Source organism: Anomaloglossus baeobatrachus, chromosome 3 (assembly GCF_048569485.1).
Source record: "Anomaloglossus baeobatrachus isolate aAnoBae1 chromosome 3, aAnoBae1.hap1, whole genome shotgun sequence".
Taxonomy (NCBI): Eukaryota; Metazoa; Chordata; class Amphibia; order Anura; family Aromobatidae; genus Anomaloglossus; species Anomaloglossus baeobatrachus.
Genome location: NC_134355.1, coordinates 651,829,837 through 651,849,986, shown reverse-complemented (window position 1 = coordinate 651,849,986; position 20,150 = coordinate 651,829,837). Strand labels below are relative to the sequence as shown.

General features: G+C 43.1%; 1 protein-coding gene across 1 annotated transcript; it reads left to right on the top strand.

Moving 5' to 3' along the window:
* The first annotated feature begins 10,888 nt into the window (after positions 1-10,888).
* Positions 10,889-18,409, top strand: LOC142297369 (serine/threonine-protein kinase SBK1-like). The gene is made up of 3 exons (XM_075341597.1): positions 10,889-11,006; positions 16,872-17,074; positions 17,918-18,409. Exons 1-3 carry the CDS (start codon positions 10,889-10,891, stop codon positions 18,407-18,409), a joined length of 813 nt encoding a protein of 270 aa, XP_075197712.1.
* The last annotated feature ends 1,741 nt before the right edge of the window (positions 18,410-20,150 follow it).

Genomic DNA, 20,150 nt, shown 5'->3' with positions numbered 1-20,150 from the left:
TAGCAACTAACTGGCTGTGACTATATGAGTTTTCACACCTATGGATAGTTAAGGTCCTGCAAATCCCTGACCATGAAGTAATGACAGTGAATCTGAAGAGCTATACCACATCTCTCATTGGAGGGGTTTGCTAATCTTATTACACTACATATTTTGATGTATTTATTTGATGAGGATATTGTAGATTGAAATAACCCTTTAAGTCTCATTGATCTAAATACCAGAATTACCATTTTCCAGGTGGCAATGGGGGCAGCTTTCCTTCCAAACCCAGGAGAAGGACATTTACTCACTCAAGGAGATGGGTCGAACGTCTGATCAAGAGGTAGGTGAGCCAGGTCACAAAAAGCTCCAATAATAGAGGCCTGTGTATAATTTTAAACTTTGTAATTTGTAGTTTTCTTACATGAAAAAAAAATATATAGTTTTCTTAATTAAAAATCTGTTGCAAAGTATTCGAGGAAACCACCAACGTACCGCCATCTCACTTATAACATGGCAATAAGTAGGGTGATGGCGAAGTATGTGTTACAGTTGACCAGAGTTGTGCAATACGTGTGTGGTAAAGCTCTGGTGCTTAGAGATCAAGCGAAATATTAAAGTGATCCCAATACATGCCGGGGATGCGCCTGTGTGACTAGTCCTACTTTGAATGCCACCAGGTGACTTTGCCGAACATTTGCCCTGGATTGACAGGTCTCCATATTCGTGTACATAGAGAGAGACCTGTCAATCCAGGGCAGTTGGTGGGACAAAGCCACCGGGTACCTGCCTATCCAACTAGACTACAGCACAGATCAGTCCCCGGCAGCTTTTAAAGTACGACTAGCCTTGGTTCCTGCCATCTGCCTTGGATTGAAAGTATACACGTATAGGAGAGTCCTGTCAGTCACTGGCAAGAAATCGCCAGGGACTTCACCATGACTTTTAAAGTAGGTTTCCGAAATACTGCGGCACGTCAGCCAAAAACATCAGATAAAAATCACATCCACAGACACCACAGATCGGACACATTAAAAAGGAATCTGACACCTGATACAGACAATTTCCAGCTCTGGTAAGTCATCAGTGCACATTGCAAATTAAGGCTCATCTTTCTCAAAGTGATCCAGAAAACTTTTATTGATCTCAAAATTGGCCAAAAGTTTTTGTAAAGTTTTAATTGACTTCAAATATAAAATAGATCATGTCCGGTTCAAAATACTAATGTTTATCATGCACTTTGGATACAAAATGTAACTTTGATTTTCCTTTTTCCCCTCTTTTTTTTAATCCCCATGGACATTAGAAGTGGGGGGCAGGTATGGGAACCTTCGGACATAACATGAAGACTTCCCCCTGTCCGGTTCAGTTTGCTCGGTGCGTGTCAGTAATAACCATGTAACCAGTAAATTGGAAAGGACAGAGAAAGTCATCATCATCTTCAACTTCAGGCAGATGAGGGGCAGAACTAAAATACACCCACCACGTAAGTAACAGCTATTACCACATCTGCCCTGTACCAGGAAACTACCAGAATAAAATTCTACTTCTATAACATCCATTGTTCTCATGTTATTTTTTTTGGAAGACATTTAAGTAAATCATGTACAAAAAAAAAAAAAAAAAAAAAAAAAAAAAAAAAAGAGAAACCAGTCACAGTGAGTATTCAGTCCGATCTGCAGGCTCTAAATCATAGAGCAGGGGAGGGGAGTAAAGTGCTGTATACTTTTGTTATTAGATTCAGTGCATCCGGCATCGTAATCTTTCTGGGATTTTTAGTCCAGTATTCGGCCCAATCACTGCTGGATCTTTTTGCACATTTATAACTAGAAAGCAGTCAGAGGGGGTCAAATACTGGACAGAAAATCCCAGAAAGAGCAGAAGATTCAAACCACCAGTTATTCCAAGTTTTAAAACTACACAGCAATCTCCACCACTCCCACTGCTCTATAAAACACGGGGCCTGCAGATCAGACTGCAATTTCCGAACAGGATCTGAACTAAGAAAAGGGCCTAGGACTGTAAAGGAAGTGAGAAGGGGTTAAAAAAAAATGCGGGAAAGTAAAAGGGGCTTCCCAAGGATATGGAGGTTCTTTGTTAAAAGAAGGGGTACAGAGGAGCGAGAGGACATTCGGCCATCTTTACCAGCAGTGGAAGGAAGACACCCACCCTCCCTCAATGGTGGGATTTCTACAGATACTTATGTACATACATATGGATGTTAATATTGTCAGGGCGGCAAGGTGGCTCAGTGGTTAGCCCTGCAGTCTTGTGGCGGCTCAGTGGTTAGCACTGCAGCCTTGCAGTGCTGGGGTCCTGGGTTCAAATCCCACCAAGGACAACATCTGCAAGGAGTTGGTATGTTCTCCTTGCGTTTGCCTGGCTTTACTCCGGGTTCTCCGGTTTCCTCCCACACTACAAAGACATACAGTTAGGGACTCTACATAAATTGCCAACACTGTCCCCATTGGGGCTCACAATCTAAAGCTGCGGAATTAATAGCGTTATATAAAATCAATAATTATATTGTCACCGCAGGGCTGTTTTCTCCCATGCCGGGTTATGTCTGGTGTACAAGCCTTGCTGTATAATCGGCTGTTGGCCTTCTGTAATTAAGAATAATGACAAAGTTCTGAATAAAGGGGCATCGACAGAGGTTAATTTTCTATTGCTTAATAAAGCTGGGGCCAACCCATTTCACCCAAAATTTCGTGTGTGTTTTTGTTACGGTACAGATGTGGGGCCAAAGCCCAATAGAAGCTTTTCTGGGTGGAGGTTTCTGTTACGCTCCTTCCAATCTAGTGACCGGTTCATTTTATATCCAAATACAAACATAACATAGAAATATGAGAGGAGATCTCCATCTATTTATCTCAGATTGGTTTGTAACCATAAAATGGCAGAAACTGAATAAACTGAGGTAAATTCCGGCAGTGGTTTATTCTCCCATGTGATGGAACGTTTCAGCTTTCAGATATTTCTCACAGACATTTGTGGGAGTCGAAACATTGCCCATCACAGGTGAATAAACCTCTGCTATAGAACAGGTGCAATGTTTTATACTAAGAACAGGTATAAAACTTGAACAATCGAATAAAATCTAAAAACAGAAGTATTGAGGTCCCGGGGTCTATTCTAGTGTTGGGTAGGGCTGCCGGAGTATTGCTTCTACCCAACACTTGGAAGGGATGACTGAGGACGGACACCTGCCCCTTAATATATGATGGCTTCTAGAAAGCTGACAAACATGACGTTTTTGTGAAATATCTAATGTTTTCATACACCGTTCAAGGCACTTCTCTTGTTGATTTTTAGCAGCAGAGATCCTTTCTTTCCCATAGGGTTTAACCTGTGGCTACATAAAGAGGCCGTACTGGGCCCAGCCTTAAAAGGGAGGCAGACATGACTAGGTTAGGACGGGAATAAAAGGGGGAATGAGTGATTGGGGTTAAGCAGGGGTTAAAGATATTTAGAGGGAGCGGAAAGAATATTTTGAATTGTGCATTGTGGGTGTAGTTAGTGGGGGTATCCATTTTCGGCACAGAAAACGGAACAATCTCCCATCCACCCTCCCAATTTTTACCTTCTTGTAATAGCAGCATAGCGATTGGGAGGAGGGTCCTCAAAATTGGAATTTGGGGTTTGTGTCGTAACTGTGTGGGAGTGGGGGAATACCGTGGTAGGCCTGGTGGGCTGCGGGTTGGGGGCGTGTGTTCAGATGAGGCCAGGTTGTTTGTTAACTGGTGCCTCAGAGCCGATGCTTGAGTGGTTGGGGGTAAAACATCAGTCTGGCTACAGTTTGGGTAGAATACCCGTCGGCAGATTTGGGGCTCAAATATACTCAACAGAACCGGAGGGTGGTCCTCTGTTATTTATGTTATGTTTTGTTACAATAAAAGGCTGCTGTGGCCAATAAAATCCATATTGGTGTGCAGTCTGTTTATTTCAGGGAAGGTAAGGGTGGGGTGGGGGGGTTATTTAAAGTCTTCATTAATGACTTGACCATACCCGTGGTCATGTGGAACATCCCGAATTCTTTAGTTTCACCTGGAAACTATCACAGGTTGGAAATGGATTTTAGTGATCAAGAGTCCTGAGACAATGTCATCCAGGAGTTTGTGAAAGAACAACAAAAAACAAACAAAACAAACCAAAACTCTTTATAAAACCAATCCAATTTGGCATAATAAAAATTAAATGTAAAATACGGTGTACACACATCTTGTTAGTAGATTTATACCTAGAGTAGCCAATGAATAAGTTGAGCTATTGAAAATATACTATGATTAAGAGTGTGTAATGCACACGAAATGCGTCAGGTTTTATTATTCTTCCCTATCACGTGTTCGGGAAAAAAAAAATGATTACAACTACCAGAAGATTATGCCGGATCCTTTTCTTCAATGTCACTGCTACTTTATAATATTTTTTGTTTTGTGCTGTTAAACATTTTCCACCATAAGCAACAGCCCCAGTAACTCCCTCTGTGCTACACCGCTACCATAGGCCCATAGCAGCTTTAGGGGCAGTGTATGATGAGACAATGGTCTTGACTCGGAAATGTGGTGCCGCTGTGGCTTTAGGCACTACAGGGTAGTGCACCCCCATTAGGGTGTCGTACTTGTCTCGGGTCCAGGTAAGGTCGGTACCAGTTTCCACCAACAGTCACACAGTACCAGTGGGTTGCCCTCCCCAATGGGGACCGGGCCAGGGGCGGGTCACAGTAGGGGGGGTCACTACAGTAGTGGGTTTACAGGACGCCACTGCACCAGGGGCTCCCCGATCCACTGGAGCCGGGACTCCAGAGCACACAGTGGGAAGAGCAGGTTGACCTAGTGAGAGTAGCGAACCAGCTGGTGGCAGTGGCTGGGGACAACAGCTTGGAACATACAACTACAACGAGGAGAACAGCTATAGACACAGTATAGCGGATGTGCCGCGAGCAGCTCTGTGGGCCAAGGCATTCAACACTGTTGCTGGGGAGAAGCAGAAAGGGACACTTTACTGACATTGGAGTCCCCAAGTGCTTCATGCCACGGGCATCCGATACTTAGTGCCTCAAAGGAGGAAGGGCCCATAGGCTGACACACCGGACTTAACCTTCCATGGATCTGGCATCGGCTTGAGCCCATCGTGGCAAAGATCAGTACTCTGTGGCAGCCTCTGAACTATCAGTGAGTAAAAGGCCTGGAACCACAGCCCCTGTCTCTGCCTTTCATTTGCTGTTGCCCAGCGCTGCGGTAACAACGGGGACTACCACCACCCTCGTCTGTCCATCCTCTCCGGGGTAATCCCGCTCCGCCTGTGCGGAGAGACACCATCCCACCTTCACAATCAGCCCCAGAGAGCAGCACCCGCAGAGGCAGCCCATCCCTGGCCGCGTACCACAGGTGGCGTCACGATCATAAAAAGACTTTCCTAACCGTCACTAACACCACCATCCTCCATCCTTCCTCCCGTCCACCGCCTTCCCTCCCTCCTGAACGTCTCGAGGTCACGAAGGCCAGGCCAGCCCGTGATGACACACAGGATCTGCACCCCCCAGCCCGGCGACGTGTCGGGTGAAAAACCCCCATCGACCCCGGGTGTTATATCAGCACATAAAAAAATGGATTGGGGAATCCCCAGAAATCACAGCAGCATGGTGGTGTCAAGCAAAATATGAAAAGGGGCCTCTTTTATTATCTCCCTAATTTCTATGTCCATCAAAAATTATATGAGGTCTTTCCTAGCTCCAGTTTGCACTTTGAAAAAGGGGTTTCACAGCATGCCTTTCCACTCCTCTTCCTCTACAGGAAAAAACACTTGTGCTCACTGGCTACAAACAACTCAAAATCAGGGAGGGAATCCGAAATAGAGAGTCAATGGGGCGTTTACCGCTCATTACCCCATGACTGCTGGATGTTGTGGACACTTGTGTGGCGCCCTGGACAAGCCAGGACGTCACAGGTACTACAAAACACCCCGGTTAGGCACATCAGTCACACACACAAATCCTTGTTGCCTCCCTCCAGGAGCTGATGTCCACACCAGGTGGGGCGGGGCCATGCGGTTGGCCTCACCCACCGAGGAGCTCACTGTCCTGGAGGCGGGAAAGGAAGAGAGTTGAGTTAGGGAGAGTGGAAGTGAAGGAGCGAGAAGTAGTAGTGGAGGAGCAAGAGCAGACTGACTGTGTCCGGGTACGTGGCCCGGGCACTCAAGAGCAAGGTTGGCAGACGGTGGTGACCGTCTGCAGGCGAGGCAGATTGACGCACAACCGTGAGGACCGGGGACGGGCGGTGGCCCGCTGGTACCGAACCGGGGAGCGAAGAGAAGCCAGGACCATTCGGCAGGGCCTACGGACCCCGACCAGGCTTGGAGTCGCCGTTAAACCGGTCAAATCAGTCAGCGACGGGAACTTCCGGGGTTTCTCAGCAGCAAAGACCCGACTGAAGGCAACCGCTCAACCGTGAAGGGAAATACAGCTACCGCCACAGCTAGAGTTCCCAGGGCCAGAGCCTGCGGGCAAAAAAGGGGCTCCTCTGGCAAATACACCGCTGGGGAGTGGGTTACCGGTGGGAAGCCATCGGAGCCAAAAACACATCACAGGTGCAGGGAGAGACAGTCACCGCCAACCTACCCCGAGTGACCATCGCAGCCAGCTGCGGGACCCGTCCATGCAGCCATTTGTTTTACCAGAGACTCAGTCTGCGTCATTGGCTGAGTACCACCGTGCCGCCTGGCACTGCGCTGCCGCCTCAGCGACCCTGCACCTCGCCAAACCCCGCCATCCACCTTACAGTCCCCATCACCGGGCCCCGGGACCATCAAAACTCCCTACCCACGGAGGGGAGAGAAACATCTCGGCTGCTCCCTGTCATCGCTTCCGGGATCCCCGTCCAGAGCAGTGGTGGTGTCCCAACCTCACCACAACCGTGGGTGGCGTCACGGACTAAATCCCCAAACGAAGCCTCCCATTTCACTCACGGGCGGGGAGCGCTGCTTGAGGCCCCGGATCCGGCCCACCGCTCGAGCCACCGAGCAGCAGCAGCAGCGCCGGACCCGAGTGTTAGTGAGCGCAGCGCCCCGCCGCCCGCGACACTTGCATAACATTTAGGATGCGGTGCTGTTGTGCCGCCCCCGTGGCAGCAGCCGCCGCTGCTCGGATCCATAAGGGGGTGGCTCGAGGGTCTCCGGACCCGGGGGTCTCGCAGACACGCCGAATAAAAAAAGGGGAACATTTATGTACAGGTTAGGCGTATTAAGTTCGTGACGCCACCCACGGTGTGTGGTAAGGTAGGACACCACCGCTGCTGTTATGGCCACCCGGGAGAGATGTTGTGGCAGCTGGATGTTAACCCCTCCGTGGGTAGGGATGGTTGCCCCAGGACCCAGTGTCTTTGTGCAGGGTATAGCGACAGCAAGGGGATGTTTTGTTACTCATAGTCAATGAATCACACGAGTCTTTGGTAAACCAAGGTGCTGGTAGCCGGCGCCGCAGCCGGTTGCATTCGGATCCCCAACCTGGGCTGGTGGTCTCTATCCTTTTCCTCTGCACTAGTTTTGTGAATGGTGGACTTCCTAGTCTGGAACTCAGGAGTCCGCTCCCGACTGGATGTGGCCTAAGGAGCCGTGCCCGCAGACGCTGGCCTGTGGGATCTATGGGCCCTGGCAGTGACCTCTATCCCTATCGGTGGGCTGTTGGCTTCTATGAGGGACTAATTTATAGACGTTTGGCGCAGAATGAATCCACAGATCAGTATGAAGTTATTCTGCCATTTGCTTTTTGGAATCTATTTTTCTATATCATCCTACTAGGAATTTTTTTTCGCATATTCACATTCAGTATTTTGTACTGTCAAACTGATGATGTAACTGAAAACTACATCTCTTCCTGCAAAAAGCAGGCTTTCCCTCAATCCTGGAAGACAAACAAAAGGAAAATAGTGAAACCTTTCATGTCTCGCCCCCAGGATGGAGCAACAAAGAGTCCATGGTGCGTTTACAGCTCATTACCTCATGAGGGATGGATGTTGTGGACACTTACATATCTGGGATGTCTTGCTGTCAGATTCTTTTTGGTTTCACCTCTAGTTTGCACTGAAACTGACAATTCCTCCCCCCCCCCACTTTGTGCGCATGTCAATATGCAATGTCGGCACCGGGGTTTTGACTGAGACCTCTGCTCGAATCAATAACAGCTCACACAGATCATAAGAGGACATTATGGATTATTCCTACAATATACCCCAAATATCTGATGGTGAGGCCATACCTACCAGAGGACTTGGAAAAGGTTTATTAAAAAATAAAAAAAAAAAATTGTTAAAGTCTGTGGTGTGTGTGTGTGTGTGTGTGTGTGTGTGTGTGTGTGTGTGTGTGTGTGTGTGTGTGTGTGTGTGTGGTTTTTTCAGCATGTGCTGTCACTGCTATCCACATGGCACACGGATAGCAGGAACCTATATACTCACCCGTCCATGGTGCTGCTGTGCCCAACGCTGCTGCTTCCTGTCCAAGGTGCAGTGACTATGCAAAGAGCATAATGAGCAGGCCCAGAAGCAAGTAACAGCAGCGGCAGAGACAGCAGCACTGGAGACAGGAGAGTTCAGAAAAAGCATTTTATTTCACAGACACGCATTTTCTCCAGTACGTGTCACACGGATTAAATCAGTGTATGGTCCACATGACAGCCGTGCTGCCGGAGAAAAAAAACGGACATATCTACATGTGGAGCACAAAGACACGTATGCTCCACACATTCCATGTGAAAACACAAACGTGTGCACAGACCCATTGATTTTAATGGATCTACGTGTGCCAGTGTCTCAAGTACATGTGAAAACAAATGTCACACGTACCGGAAACAGACGTGATATTTACTATATACAAAAATGCAGTGGCATCGCTGTATAAAGCATAAGCGATTAGACAATCACAGGATAGTACTCCCCTAAGTACTCCCCTACTATAAGTAATTCTGAGTGCCACCAATAAAGCAGTGATGCCCCCATAACAAATAATGTCCCCTGTAGACACCATAGATTGTTTTGTGGGTTCAGGTGATCACTTCTCTTTGGTGACCTCTCAGGATAAAGAAAACTTTGGTCATTGTCTTTAAAAAGCCGGATGCAAATTTTCGCAAGGCTTAGGGGTGCTTCACACACAGCGAGCTCACTGCCGAGATCGCTGCTGAGTCACGCTTTTTGTGACACAGCAGTGACCTCATTAGCGATCTCGCTGTGTGTGACACTGAGCAGCGATCTGGCCCCTGCTGCGAGATCGCTGCTCGTTACACACAGCCCTGGTTCGTTTTCTTCAAAGGCGCTGTCCCACTATGACACAGATCGCTGTGTGTGACAGCGAGAGAGCGACAAATGAAGCGAGCAGGGAGCAGGAGCCGGCGTCTGACAGCTGAGGTAAGCTTGTAACCAAGATAAACATCGGGTAACCAAGGTGGTTACCCGATATTTACCTTAGTTACCAGCCTCTGCAGCTCTCACGCTGCCTGTGCTGCCGGCTCCGGCTCTCTGCACATGTAGCTGCTGTACACATCGGGTTAATTAACCCGATGTGTACAGCAGCTAGGAGAGCAGGGAGCCAGCGCTAAGCAGTGTGCGCGGCTCCCTGCTCTCTGCACATGTAGCTGCATTACACATCGGGTTAATTAACCCGATGTGTACTGTAGCTAGGAGAGCAAGGAGCCAGCGCTCAGTGTGCGCAGCTCCCTGCTCCCTGCACACACAGCTAAGCGGTGTGCGCTGGTAACTAATGTAAACATCGGGTAACCATACCCGATGTTTACCTTAGTTACCAGTCTCCGCAGCTTCCAGACGGCGGCTCAGTGCAAGCGCAGCGTCGCTTGCACGTCGCTGCTGGCTGGGGGCTGTTCACTGGTCGCTGGTGAGATCTGCCTGTTTGACAGCTCACCAGCGACCATGTAGCGCTGCAGCAGCGATCCTGACCAGGTCAGATCGCTGGTCGGATCGCTGCTGCATCGCTAAGTGTGAAGGTACCCTTAAGTAACGAGATGGTTGACAGAACATTTAGACAAACAGTATGTAATTTTCTTCAGTGTTTTGGATATTTTAGTGTCGTTTGTCATGTAAAAACCGCATTATGCGAGAAAAATGCATCTGAAAAAATGTTGGCCAAGTCAACAATTAGCAGACACTGGAAAGAACAAATTGTGGCCTCCACCCAGACGTCCTTTATACCTGATCTGCTCATGAACTTCCCATACAATAGACTGGTGATGTAGGGGAGATCTTCATTACCATATGACTAGACGGCCATTTATCCCATTGTCTATGGAAGGGGTAGGAAGGGCCATCTCTTGGTCAGGGTGTCCTGATAAGACCATTGGATCACTGCACACATTTGTGATGTGAATCTTTCCTACAAGGTCTTCATTGCACCCAACTCCTAGAGAAGTGACTTCACTAATAGTGAGATTGCTGCTCTCCGGATACATTGCATCAGAATCAACTTGAGAAAACCCAACTGACTCTACATTGCCCAGGTATGATTTACTCTATAGATGAATATTTACCAAACCCAATGATTTGGGACCATCTAGTAATCTAGTATGTATGGTGATATTCCTGATCTGACACCGGGGAGAATTGGGACAAGAATGGGACTTATTGGTTTTAATATGTCTCATCCTTTATTCTGGAGATGAGCAACCAATGGTGATAACAGCTCATTCCCCTCTCCCCATTAATCGCTATGTAAAAGGTCTATAGACGTCTTCATACTGAAATCTTTCCAACCCTCGGCCAACTTGCAATATGTATAGTGTGTGTGAAATTGTGATATTCATTCTGTACCGCTCCAGTTTTGGATTTTACAGCAAATGTCATCTCACATCTCGCATTTTCCTTTTCGTGATAGATTTGATGTAAAACAAAAACCATACTAAGCTACAATGGAAGCAACTGGATCATTTCAGCTCCCCAAGACCAGCGAGAAGGATTTCCAGATTTTGGAGACTCTGGGCAGCGGCACCTACGGCAGAGTGGTCATGGCTATGGAGAAGAAAACCGGTGAGTCCAACATTACACGTGAGAAGTAGTCATTTTTTATGGCTTCTTCTAAAGTCTATTCAATATTTCTGAAAGCCATAGACACAATCATACAGTTTTTTGTAAAAGTTACAATTTTGTATAAAGTTCAAATCCCATTATATAATATGAAAACCAATTTTTTATTTATTTTTTCTGGATGTGCCCATTTTAAAGGGAAAACCAATTTTTACTTTCCCATGGTCATTTTAATTAAGAGCCAGAATATTTTTTTTTTCTTTGGTCATCGCTATATAAGCACTTTGGTATTTCTGGGGGAGTTACATTTGTCTGGCAGCGTTTGGGGATTTATATAAATCACTAAACTTTTCCTAGAAAAAAAAAACAAACCATTTGCCAGTTTTAAGTTTTCTGCCCTTCATATCCTGCACCAAGTAAACACTGGCAGATCTACTGTGGGGGGGTTCTTTAATTTCTCCCCATATTGGTGTTAGGCAATACGTTGTATGCACCTAAATACTCTAAACTACAATTCAATAAAAAACAAAAAAAAAAAAAAAACACAAACCTCATACAGGTTTATTTAAAATTTCTTGTAAGTGTAGGAGGATGTTTTTTTTTGCAGGAAAATATTTAGTTTTAGCTTTGTTTTCTGTCTAGCACTATTTATCCTGTAAACAGTTACAAAAAAATACTGTCATATAATGATTATTAAATTATAATATAATAAATTCCATATAAAATAGATATAATTTTATTTATATGTATAATATATATTTTAATATATATTTATAGTGTTCAAGTAACTGCAGCCAGATGAAAAATCAGGGTTGTTTTTGTAAGCTACCAGATTAACCCATTCACCACCCGACTATTACAAGTTTTAGTTTGTTTTTTTCCTTCTCTACCTCAAAGACTCAAGAGCCATAACTTTTTTTTATTATACGTGTATGTGTAATATATATATATATATATATATATATATATATATATATATATATATATATATATATATATATATATATATACACACACATACATATACACATATATACATATATATATAGACAAATATAAAATTATATATATATATTATATATTTTATATTATATTATAATTGTGTATATATATTGGATCAGGTTTATATTGAAGATGACATGCTCTTGGTGATGTGCGACCTAGAGGAGCTTTATACCTCCATTCGTCACCAAGATGGTATTAGAGCCACCTCTTTCTATTTAGAAATGAGTAATATGGAGACTGGCTTTACTGATTTTCTATTGGAATTATTGAACTTCACCTTGACGCATAATTTTTTCATCTTTAACAATGCTTTCTACCTACAGCTCCAGGGAACAGCAATGTGGGCGGCCTGTGCCCCATCATATGCAAATCTTTTCCTGGGGCTGTGGGAGAGGGAGCTGTTCCTCTCGGATGGTGATTCATCAATGGACCGGGTCATATTTTGGGCCCGGTACATTGATGATATTTTCATCATCTGGAGGGGCAATGCTGAAGAATTAAGGATATTTTTTGAAGCTTTAAATGTAAACTGATACAACCTCCGCTTTACATATAAATACGACATGAAGGAAATCAATTTTTTGGATGTTGTAATAAGAAGAGATCAGAAAAACCAAATCCAAACGGATATGTTTAGGAAGAATACGGAGGTGAACTCTTTGTTACACGCGACTTCCTCACACCCCCCACAGATGTTTAGAGGGATTCCTGTAGGACAATTCCTACGCCTAAGGAGAGTTTGCTCCACTGATTCAGATTTTTGGAAACAGGCGGATCTTATGAAGAAAAGATTTCTCGAACGGGGTTACAGTAGGAAAAATATCAACACAGCCTGCATTAGAGCAGGCAACAACAACAACAGACAAACCCTACTGTACACCAAACAGGACAAACAGAAAAAAGAACAAGTCAGATTTATTACAACGTTCCACTCACAATGGAATGTAATGAGGAAAAGTATAGAGAAATTCTGGCCGATTCTGCGTTCAGATTCATCCCTTAGTCAGTATCTTTCACCAAATCCTAGTGTCACAGCTAGGAGGAGCAAGAATTTGAAGGATATGCTGGTCTTTAGCCACTACCAACCTACAAAAAAGCCAATTTTTGACCTTAAGATACGAACTAATTGGGGCTGTTTTCCCTGTGGGAGATGCGTGGCCTGCCCTAATATTGAGCGAGCCACGTCTTTCCCAAATTCAAGTGGACAGGTGACGTATACCATCACACACCATATTACATGCACTACAACAGCTGTAATCTATCAGGCCACCTATCCTTGTGGGAAAATGTATGTGGGTTTGACTACACGTGCCCTAAAAGTACGTGTAAGGGAACACATTCGTGACATCATAGCGGCGGAAAATGAGGACGACATTGAGTCACTTAAGACGATTCCGAAACACTTCAGAAAATTCCATCAGTGTGACTCAACACAATTGAAAGTCCGCGGCATTGACCATGTCCCTATGAATATTCGTGGAGGGAATGTGGCCAAAAAATTGGCCCAATGTGAAAGTCGCTGGATCTGGACCTTAGATACCATACATCCAAAAGGGTTAAATGAAAACCTTAGTTTTACATCATTCCTGTAAAAAGTTTCCCCTTGGTTTCCTTGATGTAATATTGGTCTCTGCATTTACAACCTATGTGCTTGTATGTATTTATATGCATATATACGTAGATGTGTATCCGTGTATATATACATATTGTATGTATATGTATGCACATTCTATGTATTGCAACATTTTTCTCTGTCTTGTTTTTATCCTTCTGATCATCAGTACATATTTGGCAGGGATTTTCTCTGTTTTTTAAAAGGGTTTTTTCATATTTTATTTAGTATCTCACTAAACCTCTTTTTCTTTTTATAGTGTTTTCTACATCATGATGTTTCCTGCTTTTTTCTCATCCAGCCTATGATTACTCCCAGGACAAGAGTTTTTTTCATATCATCGGTGGACCCAGAATATACTTTGAAAGTTATATTAGGTCAGGAATTTGTTTCAAATTTGATCGCATTTCATATATCTTTTCAAGAATCATTATGTTTTAACATATTTATAATATTTATTATTCACATTTATTGCACTATTTCTTGTATGTGTATGCACTCTGTCCATTTGCCACTGTCTTTTCTTCAGGTCGCATTCACTTTCTCAATACATTTATTTATTTTACACGGATCTCCTTACACATATTCATACACTTGTTTTCACCCCTACACTGCAACAATTATAGCCATACAATTTTTTATATCTTTTTCTATACAGCTATATTTAGTTGAAGAAAAAACTTAGTTTATACATTTTATACACTTTATTCAGTGAGCCTGTTTTCTCACATTTTATCACTTGCTTTTCTTTTTTCCTTTGTTTTTCATGATGCTTCTCTTTTATATGTATGAAAGATTTTTAATAAGCTTGCAGGGTTGCATGTGTATATATATATTTTTAATATTTACACCATGTATGCTTTTTGTGTATACACATGTATATATGTATATGTATATATGTATGTTTTCTTAAATATATATATAGGAACTATTTATCTTAAACTGATGAATTATATTCTTTTCTATTTGCTCCGATTAATGTATATATGCATTCCTTGTTTGCTCTGACTAATGTATATACTCCCTGGGTAATAAGCACCAGTTTATAATATACTTCATGTCTTGGTTTATCCGGATCTACAGCGCATGCGCGGTCTCCGGACAGCGCTCACGCAGTGGGCGTATCTGTATTGTCCGAGCTCCGTACTCGCCCCTCTGACATCATCGCGTCACGTGACCTTTTTGTCACGTGTGGCGGTGACTCATAGTGGGACGACTCCGGTTGCCAAGCGACGATGACGCGTCCTTTCTGCTTGGGCTCTGTGCCGATCTGCACAGCGCATGCGCCGTCTACTTGATCCGGATAGTGATTGGCTGGATCTTTACATAAATACACTTACCCTGCCGGTATGTCGCCACGCACCCCTCCCTGACGAAGGCTGACGCTGAAACGCGCGTCGGATGGGACTTGGCGCCACTCCAGCTGTGAGTATGTGTGCTTATCGCTAATACTTGATTGCCACCATTTGATGCCCTTTGTATTATTCTGTCTTGGGACCCTGCCTGAATATAATTCAATAATACTTGCTTGCTTCCCCTTTACTTCTTAACAAGGTTGCTTTGTGGCTTCTCCATAACGTTGCACACTTCTCTGCTCTCAGCTGCTCTGGTATGGCATCTTGTGTATCCTCCCTGTTACTACATCCCCTCCTTTCCTTCTACATTTTTTATTGTTAAATAAAGATTTTTCTTACACTAATTGCTGCTATCTGATCTTTTTGTGAGTTGGTTTGTGTGTTGACATAGATCAGAATATCCATTGTATTTATGAACAAGTGGGTGGTGGAATTTTTTCCTTATGTTAGGAGACCACCTTATTACATATAATTCCCATATTATTCATATCTTACCAAGGCCGATTTTTGGTGATTATTAATATATAATATATACATATACACATATATACATATAGACAATTATAATATAAAATTATAATTATATATTTTATATTATATTATAATTGTGTATATATGTGTATATATATATATATTTTATATTATATTATAATTGTGTATATATATATATATATATATATATATATATATATATATATTTTATATTATATTATAATTGTGTGTATATATATATATATATATAATATACACACAGACACACATAATATATATGTATAATAAACATACACGCACGCTTTATTTTCAATGGGACAATTTTAGCTTTTTTTTAAACTTTTTATTGATTTTATTAGTCCCCTTAGGGCACATTATTACTGCACTGTCCAATCACTTCTCCTGTTCAGAGGGGTGCTGAAGCATTACTGGGATCAGCAGAAGTGCTGCTCTCCTGTGAATGCCGGCTCTATGGCACCATTCACAGGAATAGAGTCATGACAGCCACAGGGGTCATCAGCTGAACACTCCCCACTTTCATGACAACCCACCAGCCATTCGCAATCGCGTAACTGGGCCACTGATTGTGGTGAGGAATACTGCGATCCATGCCAGACAGTGTTACATTCAGTTGTCACATTGAGAGCAGGAATTAACTGGTTAACCACAGTGGGTAGATCAGAGATCCCCAGTGTCTGTTCGCTGCATCAGATCAGCAGAATCATGAGGGAGAAAACGTGGGTTGTGTGCGAGCCTGTATTAAAAAGACAGAGCCTTGGATGTATAGGTACTTCAAATGGTTGTAAAGGGTTTCACACATTTGAGGAGGACGTTTTCTTCATTTTTTCATCCCTATAAAAAAATTTAAAAACAGGTTTACAATATTTATTAGTCCTCCAAGGGAAATTTAACATGTGACGCCCTGCTCCCTTGCTCTACATATCACTCCCCATACAGCGCCAAATATTACAAATCATGGTTTGTACCTGACTAGCAGATTCCCACCAACACCAGCCCTATAGACACCTACCGCCATCTACCATTGCCCTACAGGGTGGCCGATGAGGAGCGCCATCACCAGCAGCCCATGGGCCTCTGACACAGCTGACAGCTGCATATCACGGGTAAAATTGCGAGGATCGGGAGGTCATCAGTACTCAGTTACAGCCGGGTTGTGTATAATTGCTCAGGCTCCTGCAGATGATCACACCAATACAGAAGCTGAACCGTGTGATCAGCATGACATAGGTCACTTAGTGCTCCAAAACTAATATGAGCTCAAGGAATATATATGTAATAAGAGGTTAAATACCAATATTTAAAATAAGACCCATTCTCTACTTCGTATTTGTTTTTGTTTTTATTTTTAATTTTATTTCATCTAAACAATTTTTTTAAAATCAGGAACTCACGTGGCCCTTAAACTAATGAAGAAGAGGAAGACAAAGGAACAAAGTTTCCTCCATGAGCTTTGTGTGTCCATCACCTTATCGGGTCACGAAGGGATCATCTTCACCCACCCAATCTACGTGGACTCGGAGTATTTCTATGTCCTGACTCAGGATTTGGCCCCTGCTGGAACTCTCCATTCGCTAATCAAACCCAGTGTAAGCATTTCACAATCACAAAGTGTTTTTGAATATGTAGCTGTAGAATCTTGGGCAGAGATTTTTTTTTAAATATTCTGACGTGTGGTAAGGAGTGGCATTTCTCATTTTTACAGCTGATTTAGATACCTAGAAAAGTGTTCTCCAACCTGCAACCCCTAGTTCTTTCAAGACTCCTTATTGCCTCTTTTGGCACATTGCACTAGTGGATGCACAATCCCTAATAACAGTGTGCACCAACCCCAGATCATGATTTCAGTGGTATTGCACGGGTGGAATTACCACCTGTTCAGCTAATTAAATCACATATACAATTACTACAGAAATACAGAAAACATGCACTGTTGGTGGCTCTTGAGAACTTTAGTTGGGGGAACACTGAACTATAGAGTCAGTTGGAAATCCGTATTCTAAATTAAATTTACCACTCTGGGTTCTTTATTTCACCACTAGATAGTTATCAGTAAGGCACGTTCTCTGTATTTAGTAAAACACAGAATAGCCATCTTCTGCTATTCCCATTGCTTATCCCGTTCTTCCTTTGCACCACGTGACCGGAGTGGTTACTGGCTGAATTGTTGCAGTGTTTGCCGGGCAGACTGGAAGTCACTTCTCAATATAAGTGTAGAAGACACTGAACGAGGCTCTCAGACTTCCAGCAATAGATATCAGCGGCTTCCACCAGTCAGAGCTGTAGTCACAAAAGTCAAGAGGTGTTTGCTGTATGTAGTAAAATGCTTACCGATTTAGAGTGGTGAAAAACAAAGCAGAGCAGCCCTTCCTCTCAGTTTGCCACATTCTCTAATTAAGGCAGCATGTATCTAATGGTTTCTTCTTTTCCAGGTTGGAATTCCAGAAGTGATGGTGAAGCGTTGTGCGGTACAGTTAACCAGTGCATTAGAATATATGCACGATCACTCACTGGTGCACAGAGACTTAAAACCAGATAATGTGTTACTCATGGACAAAGACTGCTTCCATATTAAATTGAGTGATTTCGGCCTGACACAAGCCATCGGTACCCTCGTGTCATCAATGTCACACATCATTCCCTACATGTCCCCAGAGCTGTGTCAATTGCAAAGCTATGAAGCTTTAGTCTTGCGACCCAGCATGGATACATGGGCCTTTGGTGTACTTCTGTATGTTGCATTCACGGGATATTTTCCTTGGGAAAGGGCCGCAAAGACGATCCTCTGTTCAAAGATTTTATCAAGTGGCAACGTTTTGGAAACCAAACAGCCCCGCCAGGACATTGGACCAAATGTTCCACTAAAGCACAAGAATTATTTCATGCCCTGCTCGCTGAAGACCCCACCATCAGGAGTCCAGTGACCATAACCATGAACTATCTTCACTTTCCATGGGGAGAAGACATGCCTGACAATTCTCTGGAAACTGTGGAAGACCGTGTTGAGGTGGAAAATTTGGACAATAAATTCATAGTCATTGAAGGAGAAGATGAGTACATTGTGATTGAGGACAGAGGGGACATCGAATGCATCATAATAGCTGATGGCTCCGTGGAAGCAGTTTCTAGCTCCAGTAACACTGTTCTGGTTTTGTCTGACAACGCCGAACTTCATTTGGGATCTGAAGTGGAGATCGCTTAAGTCTTCCAAGGTAAATATGTTGAGAGCTTCTAGTCTTCCATTATACTTACTGTCAAATTTGTCTTGGGTTCTAAATTACAGCTGGGCCTAAGTGTAAATGTCATGATATAAATGTAGATATGAATTTGTGTGTTTTTAAACCCCCATTGATGGAAGATGTGGTGGGCAGGCTTGTGTAAAGACCCAGCAGAAACCCAAACACTTCTCCCTGCCCAGTTCATTTTGCTTGGTTTAAAGTCCCGTTATGTAAATGGCCTTTATTCTTCGTTATATTAGCAGTTTTAGGATGAGAAATCTAGCTCCCTATATTAAAACTTGCGTAGATTGTGTAGATATCTCAGCTTACACTAAATGTAGCTTTCTTATGGATCAAGAACGATTGATTTCTTGGATAGGAACCCAAGTAAACTGGGTTGGGATGTTGGTTAACCTGATAAGAGACTCCTCAATTACATCTCTATGGCCCTAAAGAAACAAGACCCTAAACCCAGTATACATAAAAAAAAAAAAAAATGTGGTCAATACCATTTAGAGTAACAATTAACTAAAGTTTGCTATAGTCATTAATTTAACATCATTTCCTTGTACTCCTTTTAGAAGTACATTTTCATTTCCTGGAATAATATTAAAGGGGTATACATACCGTATCTCCAAATTATCATTATTAGCATATACCTACGATTAGAAATGTAGTATAGTTTTCCTGATATACTGTCACTTACCTCATGTTCAGGGCATTGCAGGACCTTAGGTATCCATGGTTATGACCACTAGCAACTAACTGGCTGTGACTATATGAGTTTTCACACCTATGGATAGTTAAGGTCCTGCAAATCCCTGACCATGAAGTAATGACAGTGAATCTGAAGAGCTATACCACATCTCTCATTGGAGGGGTTTGCTAATCTTATTACACTACATATTTTGATGTATTTATTTGATGAGGATATTGTAGATTGAAATAACCCTTTAAGTCTCATTGATCTAAATACCAGAATTACCATTTTCCAGGTGGCAATGGGGGCAGCTTTCCTTCCAAACCCAGGAGAAGGACATTTACTCACTCAAGGAGATGGGTCGAACGTCTGATCAAGAGGTAGGTGAGCCAGGTCACAAAAAGCTCCAATAATAGAGGCCTGTGTATAATTTTAAACTTTGTAATTTGTAGTTTTCTTACATGAAAAAAAAATATATAGTTTTCTTAATTAAAAATCTGTTGCAAAGTATTCGAGGAAACCACCAACGTACCGCCATCTCACTTATAACATGGCAATAAGTAGGGTGATGGCGAAGTATGTGTTACAGTTGACCAGAGTTGTGCAATACGTGTGTGGTAAAGCTCTGGTGCTTAGAGATCAAGCGAAATATTAAAGTGATCCCAATACATGCCGGGGATGCGCCTGTGTGACTAGTCCTACTTTGAATGCCACCAGGTGACTTTGCCGAACATTTGCCCTGGATTG